The sequence below is a fragment of the Brachyistius frenatus genome, unplaced genomic scaffold (assembly GCF_029030835.1).
Source record: "Brachyistius frenatus isolate BFR_SWC_R1_liver_20210118 unplaced genomic scaffold, ASM2903083v1 Contig_7, whole genome shotgun sequence".
In the NCBI taxonomy this organism is placed as follows: Eukaryota; Metazoa; Chordata; class Actinopteri; family Embiotocidae; genus Brachyistius; species Brachyistius frenatus.
The window spans coordinates 6,162,765-6,179,525 of NW_027210606.1; the positions used below are offsets into that span (position 1 = coordinate 6,162,765).

General features: G+C 41.5%; 2 protein-coding genes across 2 annotated transcripts; both read left to right on the forward strand.

Moving 5' to 3' along the window:
• Positions 1–10: 10 nt before the first annotated feature.
• sart1 (spliceosome associated factor 1, recruiter of U4/U6.U5 tri-snRNP) lies at positions 11–2,842 on the forward strand. The gene has a single exon (XM_069689207.1). It carries the CDS (start codon positions 313–315, stop codon positions 2,689–2,691), a length of 2,379 nt encoding a protein of 792 aa, XP_069545308.1. The 5' UTR covers positions 11–312; the 3' UTR covers positions 2,692–2,842.
• Positions 2,843–2,944: 102 nt separating this feature from the next.
• On the forward strand, positions 2,945–15,849 carry LOC138615686 (oxysterol-binding protein 1-like). Its single transcript, XM_069689442.1, has 18 exons — positions 2,945–2,956; positions 5,311–5,480; positions 5,919–6,127; positions 6,305–6,467; positions 6,921–7,032; positions 7,137–7,335; positions 7,467–7,581; positions 7,711–7,774; positions 7,868–8,035; positions 8,133–8,378; positions 8,856–8,976; positions 9,227–9,330; positions 9,460–9,555; positions 10,025–10,209; positions 10,484–10,713; positions 10,850–10,888; positions 11,073–11,120; positions 12,939–15,849. The coding sequence occupies exons 1-18, from the start codon at positions 2,945–2,947 to the stop codon at positions 13,079–13,081; spliced, it is 2,424 nt and encodes an 807-aa protein (XP_069545543.1). The 3' UTR covers positions 13,082–15,849.
• Positions 15,850–16,761: the final 912 nt, after the last annotated feature.

Genomic DNA, 16,761 nt, shown 5'->3' on the forward strand with positions numbered 1-16,761 from the left:
GTTTTGTTTGCGAGAGGATCAAACTCGTCAGGCCGTCGAGGTTGGCTCGTTAACCTGGCGTGAAGAAACGACGCAGAAAAGCTCCCCACGATCCATCAATATCGGATTTTGAACGTAAGACGCGGTTGTTTCCTCCGGACCGAGTGAGTTGTGTCCTCGGTGAACCTCGTAGCTTCCAAAGCTAACGTGAGCTAGTTAGCGAAGGGAAGCTAACTGCGTTGTCCGCTTTCGTCGAATCAAAAAAAAAAAAGACTCTTGCGTGAGCGAGTGTATTTTAAAGTAGCTGGGGACTGTGTGGTATCAGGGGGAATAATGGGGTCGTCCAAGAAACACAAGGAAAAAAGCCGCGACAAAGACGCGGAAGATCGGCGCCGGGAACATAAGAAACATCGCCACAAGGACAGAGAGAGGGACGCTTCGGATCGAGATGGGACCCGGGACAAAGAGAAACGGAAACGCTCCAGGTCCAGGGAGAGAAGCAGGCGGGACAGCCGCGGCAAAGGGGAAAGGAGCACCGGGGAGCCACGAGTGAAGAAAGAGAAAGTAGACCTGGGCTATGAAGAGAGCAGTATTGAAGTGGGGCCTCAGTCTGCAAGCGGAGACGCATCTCTGAGCATCGAGGAGACAAACAAACTCAGGGCAAAGCTGGGTCTGAAGCCCCTGGAGCTGAATGAGAACAAGAAGGAACTCGGCACCAAAGAGGACCCAAAGGTGGCCGAGACAATCAACCCCGTTCTCATCAAGCAACAGAAAGAGATGAAAGAGAAGCTCGCAGCGATGAAAGAAAAACGCATCCTGAACAAGAAATTGGGAAAAGTCAAATCCCTAGCTGACGACGACTGGCTGGATGACACCGCCGCGTGGGTGGAGAGAAGCAGAAATATGGCGAAAGAGAAGGAGTTGGCGGAGAAAAGAGCCAAACTCCTCGAAGAGATGGACCAAGAGTTTGGTGTCAGCAGTCTGGTGGAGGAGGAATTTGCGCAAAGTAAACAGGATTCGTACACATCCCAAGATCTAAAGGGACTTAAGGTGCAGCACAAGGTGGGCTCCTTCGGTGAGGGCCAGACTGTCATCCTGACCCTACAAGACAAAGGTGTACTTGAGGAGGAGGAGGATGTCCTCGTAAATGTGGGACTGGTGGACAAGGAAAAAGCAGAAAAGAATGTGGAATTAAAAAAGAAAAAGCCAGACTACAAGCCCTACGAAGAGGAGGAGAGTGTGGATGACATGGTCGAGTTTAAGCCCCGCTCTGTTCTGTCAAAGTACGATGAGGAAATTGATGGCGAAAAGAAAAAGAGTTTCCGGTTGAATACAGGGGGCTTTGCTGACGGGGAACGAGAGCGGGAGCTGCAGGCCATGAGAGAAGCACTTCGAGATCAGGCCCAGTCCTTGGAAATGCCTGCTCTCACTATCGCCTCGGAGTATTTCAGCCCTCAGGAAATGGTGGGCTTTAAAAAGACAAAACGCCGCGTGAGGAAGATCAGGAAGAAGGAGAAGCAGACGGTTGCAGATGAACTTCAACTGGATGACACCCGCAACACTGATTTTGGCTCCAGGACACGCGGTCGAGGCCGCAAACATTTGGATAATAATGATGGTGAAGAAGTGAAGGAGGAGGAGGAGGACGAGGAGGAGGAGGATGAGGAAGAGAAAGAGAAGAAGAAGAAGAAAAAGAACAGCTTGCCGCAGGAAACTCCCCAAATGTCTGATGACATCAGGATGGCAGAAATGGACATAAGTGATGATGAAAACTTTACACCTCCTGAGCCAGCTGTAATAGAAGAGGATGAGGCAGAGCAGGAGCTGCAGAAACAGTTGGAGAAGCAGAGGAAGTTAAAGCAGAAGCAGCTTCTCAAAGATTCTGGGGAGAAGGTTGCCGAGCAGATTAAAGGTCTTGGTAAAGGTGACAGTGACAATGACCCAGAGAAGAAGAACAACATTGTGTTCAACGCCACCTCAGAGTTTTGCAGAACTCTGGGTGATATTCCGACTTACGGACTGTCGGGCAACAGAGAGGATCAAGAAGATATCATGGACTTTGAACAGGAGGAGGAGATGGATGATGCTGGAGATTCAGACCCTGAAATGGATGATAATGTTGGATGGAGCACAGTTAACCTGGACGAAGAGCAGAAACAGCCTGATTTCTCCACAGCATCTGCCACCATTCTGGATGAGGAGCCCATCGTCAACTCCGGCCTTGCAAATGCCCTCCTGCTTTGCAAAAATAAAGGCCTGTTGGACACTCAAATGCAGAAGGTAGCTCGTGTCAGAGCAACAAAGGGCGCCCTGCCCAATGACAACTACTGCATTGAGGACAAGATGGGCTTTGATGACAAGTACAGTCGCAGAGAAGAATACAGAGGATTCACGCAAGACTTCAAGGAGAAGGAAAGCTACAAGCCTGACGTCAAGATCGAGTACGTGGACGAGTCTGGGCGGAAGCTCACCCCAAAGGAAGCTTTCAGGCAGCTTTCGCATCGATTCCACGGGAAAGGGTCTGGAAAGATGAAGACGGAGAGGAGGATGAAGAAGCTGGAGGAGGAGGCACTGCTGAAGAAGATGAGCAGTAGTGACACTCCTCTTGGGACGGTGGCTTTGCTTCAGGAGAAGCAGAAATCTCAGAAAACCCCATATATTGTGCTCAGTGGAAGCGGGAAGAGTATGAATGCAAACACCATCACTAAATAAGTACGTTAGTTTAACATGGAAGCATACACATGCATAGACACACACATCCTTTGATTAAAGTAAATGCCACAATTCTATGTCCTAATTATTAAAAGCTTCATTGTTGTGTTAAAGAATTGTTCAATAAAATCAATACAAGTGACCAAAAAAATGTATTTGTTTGTTTTTTTCATGTTGCAAATTTCAAAGGTGAAGATGAATTTAGATGGTAACTGTCTTCAGGACGAGACTCATGCTTTAAGGAGAACCAAACATGTTGGCCTGGGTAATAAATTTGATTCAATTTAAATGTATACAATGATATTAATATCACAATACATGATGCAAAAATGTAAACACTGAAAATGCTCAGTGGAATCACACATTGCTGAAGAAAAGGTTTCCATGGGGTTAATTTTAACTCTTGGTTATACATTAAGTTTATTTCTCAAAATTAACTGGGCTGAAATTCATACTTTTACAAATTACTTTCCACAATATCATTTTGACCTTTGACAGTCAACACACTGCTATGTAGACAAGTTAACCAGGGATGGAAAGTTAACAATTTTACTCGGGTAGTGTGCACAATGTGCACAATTCTGGGGTACTTGTACTTCACGAGTTTTTCAATTTGAAAAATATTCAATTTGAATATTAACACTCCACTACATTTCAAAGGGAAATATTAGGTTTTGTACTCCACTACTTTTATTTGAAAGCTTTTCAGCCGAAGATGTTATATAATGGATAATACAGCAACCCTTTAAAACACAACACGTTGTTGAAGATTAAACTTGTGGTTTCAAACCTGTTCACTTTCTGACGTCTTACAAAAACCAGTGGGTAGTTGAAGTCACATTTTTTTAATTTCATTGAGTTGTTTACAACTCCACCAAATAGTGATTTGTCCCTCGAAATGTCTGTTTCATTTCAATTAATGTTCAAATGACCCAATGTCTCGAAAGATAAAAAGAATTTGAGAAAAAAGTCCAAAACCTAAAAACAGTTTTATTTAAGCATTGTTTTTATTCCTTTTGCTCCCGGTAATCATGTGCCGACCCATCAGATTTATCTGCTGGCCCTGTTTATAAAACTGGATATAAACCAGTCCAAACCAGCTCCACCTGCATCAGTTACAACAGTGATGTGCTGTTTACACACAGTGTTAATGATCTAATGGTCATATATATTAATCTGCGAGGGGCCAAACCAGTACTTTCACTTTAATACTGTTACTAGATATTGCTCGTATTGCTTAGCCTGCGTACTTTTACTTCAGTATGATTTATCATGCAGTACTACAAAGTATATTTACGTTGCTGTAGTGGTACTTTTACCCAAAGCAAAGCTAAGTGAAGTAAAGGATCTGAATACTTCTTCCACCACGGTATATAACCCGACACAGTGAAAATTAAAACCACTTACGTTTACATTACTGTTCCTGTTAAGTTTCAGTTTTAATCCATTAGGTGGCTGCCTTCATAAGGTTTATCAGCAGGCACCTAGACACTGGGTAAAACGATTTAATGCTGAATTCATCTGGAATTCAAACATTATAAACCAACATTAGTTTTGACTTTTAAATAATGGGCAGATATTGTGCAGGTTACGGTAGTTAACGGTTGTTGTTGTTGTTGTTGTTGTTGCTGTTGTTGTTGTTGTTTTGGTGGTAGTTTTAGTACGTTGCCACTCTTCAGCGGAACTAAAGTTGACGGAATGAGCTGGTCGGACACTGTTCGGTAGCACAACCTGTAGCTAAGCAGCTAGCGGAACTATCACTCGCGTGCTAACGTCGCTTCGTCTAACACGACATGCACATCGACAGGTAAGTGTTGCACGGCAGGTATACGTGATCGCGTCTTCACGTGTCCATTAATATATCGGTCAAATAAAGACTGACAGCGGCGCCGCTGGGAACGATCGTCTGCGACGTGTCAGCTTGTTTCCCAGCTTCCTGTTGTTTAGCTAGCAGCGAGCTTAGTGACGGACAGAGTTTTAAGGAGCTTTGATGCGGTGAATTGGCATCTTGTTCCTCGGTGTAACATCCCTCACAGTTCACAGGCTGCGTTTACTTGGCGCTTGGTTGTCATCCTGGCAAATAACCAGTAGGTTAAGCCGACTATTAGCGATTATGAGCTGTGTTTTCTAAAGCTTCGTCGGTTGCCTGTCAAACGCAGTAAACCCACCGTCAGATCAACAGATTATTAGGTGTCATGTCAGCGCTCCTCGACGGGTTGTTTTGTTGTGTTTAGAAGATGAAAACTACGGCAAAGACATTACTTAAACAAATCTGGTACCGGTGGTGATATCGGGTTCATACTCGAGGACTTTGAATTGCTTTAATTCACGATTATAGTTATCAGTATTTGTTGATGTTAATAATTGTCTTCTAACTTCAATAACCAGAAAAGTTCAAACCAACATATTCTTGTATCTTACTTCGGCTGTGATTGATGAAGACATTCTGTAATAACTGTAGTGTGACATCATAAACGGTTGATTCGGTTTACGAAGTTCAGACATTAACAATCCATTTTATTGGATTGTAAAACCTTTTCCATTAGGCAGATTGGATAGTAATATGTGCAACAAAAGAATATTATTGCCAATCTCAATTACGTTTTTTTTATTCCACAGGCTCTAACCTCACCCATTGAAACCAAAGGCTGTTGTGATGTCGGAGCCGAAGCCCCTACTCCAACCCCTGGAGACACGTACAAGGGTTGGCTTTTCAAGTGGACTAACTACATCAAAGGTTACCAGAGACGCTGGTTTGTTCTCAGTAATGGACTGCTGTCTTACTATAGGTGAGTTATGCTAAATATTACTGAAACTGTAATGATGTGCAATGAATTTACATGGTTACCCCTGGCTCAAAGGTATGTGGTGGTACCTTGTCAGGCTCACCACATGTAAGCTGTGAGTATTAACCTGCCATTGGCTGGCTCCTCTTCCACTATCTATGTGTTACTGTATTCAAAATCCCCATTGCTGAGGGGAAACGACAGAAACAACCTCCAAGTTAGCAACCTACAGTAAGTTTCAAGTTTCATAGGGATCCCTGTCTTTTTTTTAACTTAATTTGAATGAGCGGTACAAATGTATTAACATTTAAGTAGAGCTGTCTTCTCTCTGATTGCAGCAAATAAAGTTCCACAGACTGACGTGGCATGAGAATATCTAATCTAACAGAATAAGGGTTTAACAACTCAGCATCTGACTTTCTTCATTCTGTCCATCCCAAGGACCCAGGCGGAGATGGGTCACACATGCCGAGGCACCATCAACTTGGCCACAGCCAACATTGCTGTGGAGGACTCGTGCAATTTTGTCATTTCCAACGGAGGAGCGCAGACCTATCACCTAAAGGCCAGCTCAGAAGTGGAGCGTCAGCGATGGATCACTGCTCTGGAGCTTGCCAAGGCGAAGGCTGTCCGCATGCAGGCTGAATCTGGTGAGAGGGAAGCAAACAGTGGTTGGAGAATGCAGGAGACATAATAGTAAAATGAATTGCGTAAAATCTGTATAGCTTATAAAGAAGAAACAAATGTGTGTATTTCTTTGTGTGCAAACTTCCTGTGACATATCTGTGTTTGTGGTAATTTAGCATCCTCCCTGTCCTCTTCCTCAGATGACTCAGGTGATGATTGTCCTGCAGTCCCCCCCACTCCAGGACAGGGTGGAGGCTGTCGAAACTCAGAAGTCCAATCCACATTACGCACACTCGGCAGCAAAGTGGAGGACCTTACCACCTGTAACGACCTCATTGTCAAGCATGGGTCTGCCCTACAAAGGTATTGTTCACCCAACAGGAAAAGATTAATTATGGTAATTGTAACACACATCTGTTACTTCCATGGGTTCCCTCAGCACAGAGACACATACAACAGCTGAAGTACTGCCAAATGTGTTTATTTCAACAACAAAACACTCTCAGTCCCATGTGCTCAGAAGCACGGCAGGAGAGCACATGGGACCAACGGCAGGTCTGCAGCCACCCTGCTGCTCTGCGTCGCCAGGAGTCAGAGCTGTCTGACATGCTACTGCTGATATATGTGGGGAGAGAGATCAGTAATACAAAGCACCTGCGCTAATTAACTCTCTCCCTGGCACCTTTCCCTGAACCACACCCCCAATCAGTCCCTCCTGCAGCTCACCCACAACCACGCCCCACTAACACAGTAATATATTTTGTTGGTTTGTTATGTGTTTATTGATTTTTTTTTTTTTTTATGCCACAAACTCAGGTCTTTATCAGAACTGGAGGGGATCCGTGTTGGAGGGGAGATGGGGGATAAGATCCGACAAGTCACAGAGAGGGCCACACTGTTCCGAATCACCTCTAATGCCATGATCAATGTAAGTTTTCCCAAGTGGTCATCAGAGAGGAGCACACATCACTGCTGCTTAGTCTGTTTCTGATATGTTGCTCTTTTGTTTGCACAATGCCCCCCCCCCCCAAGGCATGTCGAGACTTCCTCTCGCTGGCCCAGAACCACAGTAAGCGCTGGCAGAAGGCCTTACAGACTGAAAGAGACCAGAGGATACGTCTGGAGGAGACTCTGGAGCAGCTGGCCAAACAGCACAACCACTTGGAACGCGCTTTCAGAGGAGCTACAGTTCTTCCTCCTTCATTCAGCAGTCTCACCTTAGGCAGCAAAGGTACAGCTCTCAACTTCAACTGGACTTCGGTCTTTGGACTCCTGACGTTATTTTGCTGTGCCACATACCCCCACCGATCAACTGTCAAGCCTTTCTGTCATTTATTCTTCCACTTTGTTTCTTCTTTTCAGGTGGTGTCTCAGGAAAAGGTGATGCCAGTGACGAGGATGATGACAATGAGTTCTTTGATGCGATGGAAGACCCCGCAGAGTTTATTACCGTCCCCGCTGACCCCAAGTATCACAGGTTACTAGCTTTCTTTTTCAAATGTCATTTTATCTTTGAATGTGAGCCTTCTTTTTTTTTTTTTTTAGTTTCTCTCATTGTGTTTTTTATTTTTGTATTTTTCTGCTTACTCGTTTCTCTGTTCTTTAGGAGATCTGGCAGCAACGTCAGTGGCCTCAGCAGTGAGATTGGGATGGACGATCAGTCAGTAAATGTGTGTTGATGAGTTTGTTTTTGTCGTTGAGCTCTGATTTGTATCAACTTGTCAATATACCCCTAAAGGACGTTTTCCTTTTTCCTCCACCAGTTTGATGAACTGTCCTTGGCATCCAATCTGGAGTCTCCACAGCCTCTTGAGCTGGTGCCAGTAAAACAAAGACGAACTCGTATCCCCGACAAACCCAACTATTACCTCAATCTGTGGAGCATCATGAAGAACTGTATTGGAAAGGAACTCTCAAAGATACCGATGCCTGTAAGGAAGCTGCACACTTATTGTCATCCAAGTGGATTTTCCTTGTGAAAATAATCAGAAGTGATCAGACCTCTCTCTGTGACTTTGTACCTTCTAGGTGAATTTCAATGAGCCCTTGTCAATGCTGCAACGTCTATCTGAAGACCTGGAGTACTATGAACTCCTGGATAAGGCTGCCAAATGTCAGAGCTCTCTGGAGCAGATGTGTTATGTGGCAGCGTTCACGGTGTCCTCCTACTCCACCACCGTCCACCGCACAGGAAAGCCCTTCAATCCTCTGCTGGGAGAAACCTTTGAGCTTGATCGACTCAGAGAGTGTGGTTACCGCTCTCTTTGTGAACAGGTATGTGGAAAAAAAACATCTTAAAGGTCCAATATTGTTTAAATTATGATTTCCATTGATAATAATAAGCCTTAAAGATACAAAACAGCCAGTTCTTGGTAGAGCCCCAAAGAGAAGTTGAAGAAAGGAGATGTAAAACTACGCTGAGATGTTTTTGGGAACTTAACCGCAACATTATCTTCTTATGGATATCAGGACTTCAAATTATAACACTACATTAGTGTAAAATAATTTACCTTTAACATGAAAATAGTCTGCGTGACACATTTAAAAAGACTTTACAGGCTCTAGTTGACTGAACTAGTTTTAGATCTATATTCAGATTTTACCTGCTTCCATTCCAAACATACTTGAAGTATGTTAATGTAAGCATGTGTATTTTTCTTAAATAGCTCCAAGCCATCAAATAATTACAGTGAGCATATTTTGAAATTTTTCACTCCTTCTCCCTCCTTACTGCGCTCACTTTTTTCTCAGGTGAGTCACCACCCACCTGCTGCAGCTCACCATGCCATCTCTGAAAAGGGCTGGACCCTCAGACAGGAGATCGCCCTGGCCAGCAAGTTTAGAGGAAAATATCTCTCCATCATGCCCCTCGGTGAGTGTGTGTGTGTGTGTGTGTGTGTGTGTGTGTGTGTATATAACAACAGACTGAAAAAACAATTACAACATGGAAGAAAAATGATTTCTGCTAATTCTTGGGTTATTGTTACTTACCAACATGTTTTTATTTACCGTCAGTCTGCACATTATAAAATAATTGCCTATTTCACTCTCAATCTTCAGTATGCATGATACATTTAAGTTTAGCAGGATAAAAATGTAACATTATCTTCCTGTTTCACCAGGTTCTATTCAGTGTTTATTTGAGAAGAGCAACAATCACTACTCTTGGAAAAAAGTCACTACAACAGTACACAACATTATTGTTGGGAAACTGTGGATTGATCAGGTAACTTAAATCTGAGAGATTAACGGTATTATTAACGGCGAAGGCATGAATGCTCTATAAAGTATTGGGCAAGTTTATTAATCCTGTAGATTTTAAACAGCAAAACATTTTCTCTCCTTATCTCACCAGTCAGGGGAGATAGATGTGGTGAACCACAACACAGGAGATCGCTGCCACCTCAAGTTTGCTCCCTACAGTTACTTCTCCAGAGATGTACCAAGAAAGGTGGGTTTCTCTGTTCCTTCCTTTCATCAATAAAAACATTTGGGCCTTGTTGGGCCCCGAGTAACATATTTTTTCAAGAGTGATGCTAAGTACATTCACCAAGGAGGTAGCTTTTTGTTTATTTTAAAATTGATGCCGAAACCTGGTGATATCTGTATAGGGACAAGAACTTAACTCTATGCCTAGCTTTTCCCAAGCAGGGAGGAGTTAGTATCATCACTCTCTACTGATCTGAGCTCAATGCTCCCTAGTGGGAAGTAATGCAGTATATTATGCGACTGATTTAAAATAAAATGTTTAATGTTTGTAACAACAAATTTGTGTTTTTTGTTTCTTGTTTTTTTTTTTTTTTTTACACTGTGACTGATTCAACTGCCTCTTTCTTCCAATATCAGACGGTGATCCCCTCTACTAACTACTGTAGGCACTTTGATCACACTCTTATCTGATACCTGTGCTTTACTCTCAGGTGACAGGAGTTGTGACGGATAAGGATGGAAAGGCCCATTACGTGCTATCAGGAACATGGGACGAGAAGATTGAGTTTTCCAGGATAATGCAGAGCAGTAAAGGCGAGAACGGCACCGAAGGCAAACAGAGGACTGTCTATCAGACCCTTAAAGCCAAAGAAATCTGGAGGAAGAACCCTTTACCGTAAGTGTTTGTTTAATGGCGGATTGGAGATATTGAAAAAGGGGAAATTAGATCTTGACCAATATATTGACCGGCCAATATTGGCCTATCACAGATATATTGGCGTATACGGTAGGTTGGCCAATATGCGCTGATATGAATTTTTTTTATTTTGCTGAACTTAATACAGGAAAAGATGTTGGGGATAATTAAAACATATATCAATATCAACATTTTTACGCCTTTGTAAAGTGCTGCTTTGTCCATCTGATATGTCATTGTGTTGACTTTGCAGCGACGGAGCTGAAAACATGTACTTCTTCTCCTCGCTGGCCTTGACACTTAATGAGCCTGAAGATGGAATGGCGCCAACAGACAGTCGGCGACGCCCCGACCAGCGGTTAATGGAAGACGGCCGCTGGGACGAGGCTAACGCAGAGAAACAGAGGCTAGAGGAAAAACAGCGCACCGCCCGTCGAGAAAGAGAGAGAGAAGCTGTTAAAGCAGTCAGCTCCCCCGAAGAAGGTAGGAGACGAAAGAAAGGAGCTTTGTTTTGGAGTTTATCTGTTTGTTGTGTGTTTCTGTCCAATGTTTCTCATCTTCTGTCCACTTTGTCTGTCTTGGTATTCCTTGCGTGCTTATCCCTGTCTCAACCCCTAAGCTATCACTGAGGATTCAATCAATGACTCGCCTTTAAAAAGCAAGTACTCTTCTCTTAGTCTTTTCTCACGCTTCATCTACTCTTTATATCGGCTCTGGAAATCAAAAACGCACATACAACATGTTTTTGTGTGTATTATCAAGGTGCTAGATATCCTCAACGTCATCTTAATAACAGATCATTTACATTTTAACTTCCCTTCATCCATGTCTGTTCCATGTAGCTGATGCACAAGAGACTGGCACAGAAGCAAGTGAGGTTTCTGATGAAAGCAAGTATCATTTTACAGTTTAACATAAAGTGAACTTTTAAGGGTGCTTCGTGTTCATTTATACAGAGAAGTAAGGAACGACAGGCTTATTTCTCAATGATAATGACTTTACACCTCCTCAAACAAGTGCTGATATACACTCATTGGTCACTTCCTCAGGTACACCTGGCTAGTACCAGGTTGAACTCCCTTTTTGCCTTCGGGATTGCCTTAATTATTTGTGGCACAGATTCAACACTGCCATTTTCCTCCTATCAAATGTTTATCGCAGACAACAGGTAGTTGCATATGAGATCAAAAACTGGTTTCTGGTCTTGTCTTTACAATTAGGCTATTAAATTGTCATTGTATTTTTGACAAGAATATATTGCCTAAGATGCAACACATGGCACCTTTAAAATGTAAATGAGCGAATCTGTGTGGATTTGGGATAGTGTTTGATTTGTGGATTGACATCTTTTCTTTGTGCTGGGGTTTGCTCAGCTGACACAGAGGACTCTTCCCCTCATACACCTGTTGCATGCAAGTAGTTCCTTACAATTTCATTGTTCTTTTTTCACATCATACCCATTCTTTCATGTCTTAACAAAGAATCATCCTTCATTCTTTTTTGTTTTCAGCCCCTTATGGACCGTCAGTCTTCCCTTATCTAAGCAAGTATTCTGAATATAATATAAAACATACAGCAATTCTGTCAAACGTTCTAGTCATTTAGTAGAATCCAGATTAGAAAACCCCTGTTCACCTTCCTTCATGTTCCTCTGTACATCCTTTACAACTCGCTGTCTCTTAGTGGAAGGCAAGGAAGGTCCTTATGGAGCTCCAGCCAAAAGCAAGTAACAACAGTCCTGCTCTCTAATGTCACAGACTAGCTGTAGATCAATTTAGAATTTGCACAATAAATGTAGTAATAAAATATTTTAATGTGCTCTCACACATACCTTGTTTGGTCCGGACCTTCTGACTTCCAGTTTAGTCCGGGCCACCGGAAGAGGGGGTCTTGCTCCACATCAAACTAAACAATCATTTGGTTTGTTTGTAGTTTGAAAACACTTTCTAGATGGTTCTAACGTTCGGACCAATAACAGGAAGTTGAGACACGCTACCTTCAACCATTAAACCACAGAAAAAGAAACGGATTCGGAAGAGAAGTAAAACTGAAAGTATTTAATTACGGTTTGGTTTCATCAAGAAATAAACAGTCAGCTTGAAAATGAATATAAAACTGCTGAGACTTGTAACTTGTGCTTTAGTAATGCCATTATAGCAAAATTATTGTGGCAACGAAATGAATCGGTTGATTCATTGTTCTCCATTCAAACTGAAAAGGTTACCGGCTGAATTGCCAACACGCCAGACACACGCCTGTCTACAAACCAATCAGCTTCAAGTATAGGGAGACGCAGCCCACGTAGATGACGAGGACAGGACGTAGTTATGTCATGCGCAGAATTGCGATTTGAAACCAAATCTAACCGGATCAAATTTGATCTAAACTTGGTCTGGACTTGTAGGCGATCAGCATACTTTGGGCAGTTAGTGCAGTAGTCGTGAACCATGTTCTCTCCATGTAGACAGATGATAAAGGAGAAGGTTGGCGTTTTCATCGACTGCTCATCATTATCTGCTTCCTGCATTTTGTTTGAATAAGGTTCCTCTGAAGACCAAGCGATTGATCACATTTGATGTTTATCTTTCCGGCAGATGTCTGAGAGTGTCAGCTTAACTTAAGCATGATATCACGGCTGAGTCGCTTCTGAACCCTCACTTCACTCACTCTAAAGCTGCTCCTTAGTAAAAGATGTCCTCTTTCTTCAGGCGCCCATCCAGACAACTACCAAGCACTATGGTTTGAGAAGATCGACGACCCTGTATCCGGAGAGACGCTGCACGTCTACAAGGGTGGTTACTGGGAGGCCAAGGACCAAGGGAGCTGGGACATGTGTCCTGACATCTTCTGATCACAGCATCACTTCCCCACAAAGGTGTACAAATGAGACGATGGTAAGAGGAACCCTCGCCTATATCAGATGAAGTAGAGAATCAAGCCTGACATCGTCCTCGCCTCAATGGCCGTAGCTTCACCTGGTCAGCCCCTTCAGCTCCCCAACTTCCAGCAGGATCCATGTCAGCTGGACTTCATCCTCAAAGTAGACATGATGCTCATGAAGCGTTGTAGGAACAGAGCAGCTGGTCAGTGCTCAAACTCACTGCCTGTCAAACACCGATGTTTATCTTGATCCACTGCTTGTTTCCAGTCCGGGGTTCTGTGATCCACCTTCTGAGTTGCGTTTAGCTGGAGGTTCTAGTGACGACATTTTTTATTTTCTTTGGACAAACAATTGTCAGAGGCATCCAGAAGACAGCTTCCAATATACAACTTCTGATTTGAACAATCTTTGCTTAGCCACTAGCAACCATGTGATTTATTAATTTGTTTATGCAGTCATGATTTGGATTCATTTGCAATGAATTGATTGCAGTTTCCCTAACACTGGAAGTCAAAGTTGAATCATACCCAGCGTTTTTAATTGTTCACACAGTAAATATTTATGATACCACTTTCAGACCATCAGTTTGGGCTTCAGTGGTTTCTAGATTAAAAACAAAAATCTCATCCAAGGAATTAATGGTATTTTTGGGGGTATTTTTCAGCAGTTACAAAAACATGATACAGAGTTTGCCTTTGAATTTATGGTGATTTGTGGTGCTACTTTATTCCCTAAAGTGAAACAACAACTCTGGAGGAATATTATATCTACAAATGAGCCTTGTTATAATTTTTGCATTCAACTTGTCCATTTCAAAATCGGTTTGTGAGTTTTGTTTCCCCACCAATACTTAAAATACGTAATAGTACGGTATAATGTGTATGCTGCTCCTCACATTGGCCTGATAAATTCCGGTTTGGTCATTTCAAGAATCCCTTAATGTGTGTCTTCAATGGCTACGTGTCTTTCTATATATTATGTTGGTAGGCTTTTATTTTTTACATTTTTCCCTCTTAAGTAATGACATTTCCTTTTTCTATTCTTTTGTTCTTATGTAGGAAGAATGACATTTCTGTGTGTACCACATTAATGTTGATACACGTATATGGTAACATATTGAACATCACACTAAATGAAGCAGTGTCACCAAACAAATTTGTGTTGGTACCAATGAAAATACCAATAGCACTATTACCAGCAGTGGGAGGAAAAACATGTGTAACCATGTTTTTTTGTTGGGGTTTTTTTTTGGTCTGTTTTTCCTTCCACAGTTTATTTTAAAGTGTGTAGCTGTTGCCCTTTGGGTCATGAAGCGCACAAGCCCGGTTAGATCAGATGATGTTGTTTGATAATAATGTAATAAATTTACTAAAAATATATTTAACATAAATTGTTTTAGAAAGTCTACCCTGCTTCTCCCAAGTACATGAAATTCAGATGTATTTTTCTAACCAACATCAACCATTTCAGTTCAGAGTAAATGTTGAGATTATTCATGTGAAGTTGAGATTACATTTAAACAGGAGAGCTGTGCTCTAAATTGTCACTGATCTGTGTGCAGATTTCTACTGGCTTGATGATTTGTGAAGTGTGAAACATGAAGTGTTTCTTCCAACCATATTGATCATAGCTTTAACCTTGATAACAGATATTGTGGTGTTTGCGTGCTGAGAGTGTTGATTCTGAGCAGTCAACAATAACAGTGCCTCTGCCGATACACGTGGCACTGGGGGCAGCGCAAAGCACGAACCTATAAAGCTGCAAAAAAAACTGAACTCCATCTTTGCGTTTGTCTCCGTTGTTGTTTGTTGTGAGTGGAAGGAGTGTGTGGGTGATGAAAATAAAAAATTTCATTTTATATTCAAGTGTACTTAAACTAAGAACACTCAAAAATATGATGACAAAACCTAATGTTGCGAATATTTGTTTGTAAATATATTAAATAGTGAAGTAATTGTAATTGTGGTATTAACTGGTTAAAGGCGATGATGCACTTTTAATTCATTTTTTTTTCTTTTGTCTTTTTTGTTCACTCAGAACTTGATACAGATTCCCTGTCTAAGCTGAATGCTTCATGTTCCAATGAGCCACCAATTATAGCTTTGTTTTAAATGATTATAATTTGTTTTTGACCGACAAGATTCCTTACGACCTTCAACTGTTGCATTATGCACCATTTAAATAGATGATTCACTGCATTTTTTTACAGAGCGGGTTAAAAGGTTTCTCTCTGTCCTCTCAGTCTTTTTGTTAAACAACCTTGTTTTGTTTTTTTGAGCAACGGTTTTAATTGTGTAGCCCTACCATTCTACCTACTTTTTTTTCTTAAGGATCTCCCTTTTTCTTTTTTCTTTTCTTTTTTTTAAATCCCTTTAATTGTTTCCATCTATGATGTTTGACCTGCACTGTGGAAACTGCCACTGTCCACAGTGCAACTTCTTACATTTCCTAAAAAGAGACTGACGGTGTTCTTGCACTTTAGTACAACATGAGTGATTTCAAACTTTATTTGAATAATAAATAATCAGCTTTGGATGTTGGCTACTGAACAGTTTGTTGTTGTGTGAGTCCGTTATGGACAAACCTTGTGTCCTGTCGTGCTCAGCATTTGTAAAAAAAAAAAATACAGTATGTATTGACTTGCAATTCTGAGCAAACTTTTCACCTTTTCTGTCCTTTAACGCAGTTGTTTTTTTTGAGGATTGTGTTAGACTGTATTAAAGTCTGAATGGAGATTATGTGCCTGTCTGTGGTGTCATTCATTTTTCCAACAAAGTATCACAAAATGGTTTATACTGGTTAATACAATTTTCAAAGAAGGCTTTTATTTATTTTTTTAACTGTTTGAACTACTGTATGGGTGGCCTATACCTAAGAAAAGTAGTTAGAAAGAAAGATGTAGAATTAAGAGTACAGTATAGTGTCTCTGCAGCATTTAAATGTTGTTAAAGTAGAGCTGCTCCTGTTTGACTACCTTTTCTTCTATTTTGTAGTTAAGTCTACAATAGTTACCTAATTACAGTACTTGTGTCAATATTTTCCCACTTCTGGTTACCATGGAAACATGTCTTACTAGAGATTGTCGGGTAAACTAGACTTTAAGAGTCAGTATTTTCTCTAGGAGGAGAACTATTTTTACTTGAACAATGTAATAATAATAATAATAATAAACTTTATTTGTATAGCACTTTTCTAAACTTCAGTTACAAAGTGCTTCACATAAAATAAGCCGTTAAAACAAAACAAGTGAATTCTAACAAGTCTTAACCACACAATTGAATTGGGGATTGAACCCAGTTACTTCTCACTGTGAGGCAACTGCTCTAAGCACAGCCAACAGTCTGGTTAACTCAACAGGTAAAAGATTCTCCTTCACCAAGGTTGCTATTAATGGTTCAGATTCCACCTCGGCCTGTTGATGGTGATTCAACTTTCAGTGAAGTGGAAACGTTTGGAGAAATTGAAAAAGTTTTGCATACACTACACATTACAGGAAGATATTTAATATCACTGCAGACCCCCTTAGAAACACATGTATCTGCTATCCAAAGAATGTCTGCGGCAATTTTGGTCGCATTTGAATGATTATTTGTGGACAGTGGAGTTATAGGTTGCAGTGAGCCAAAGATTTGTTACAATGCAGACTAATT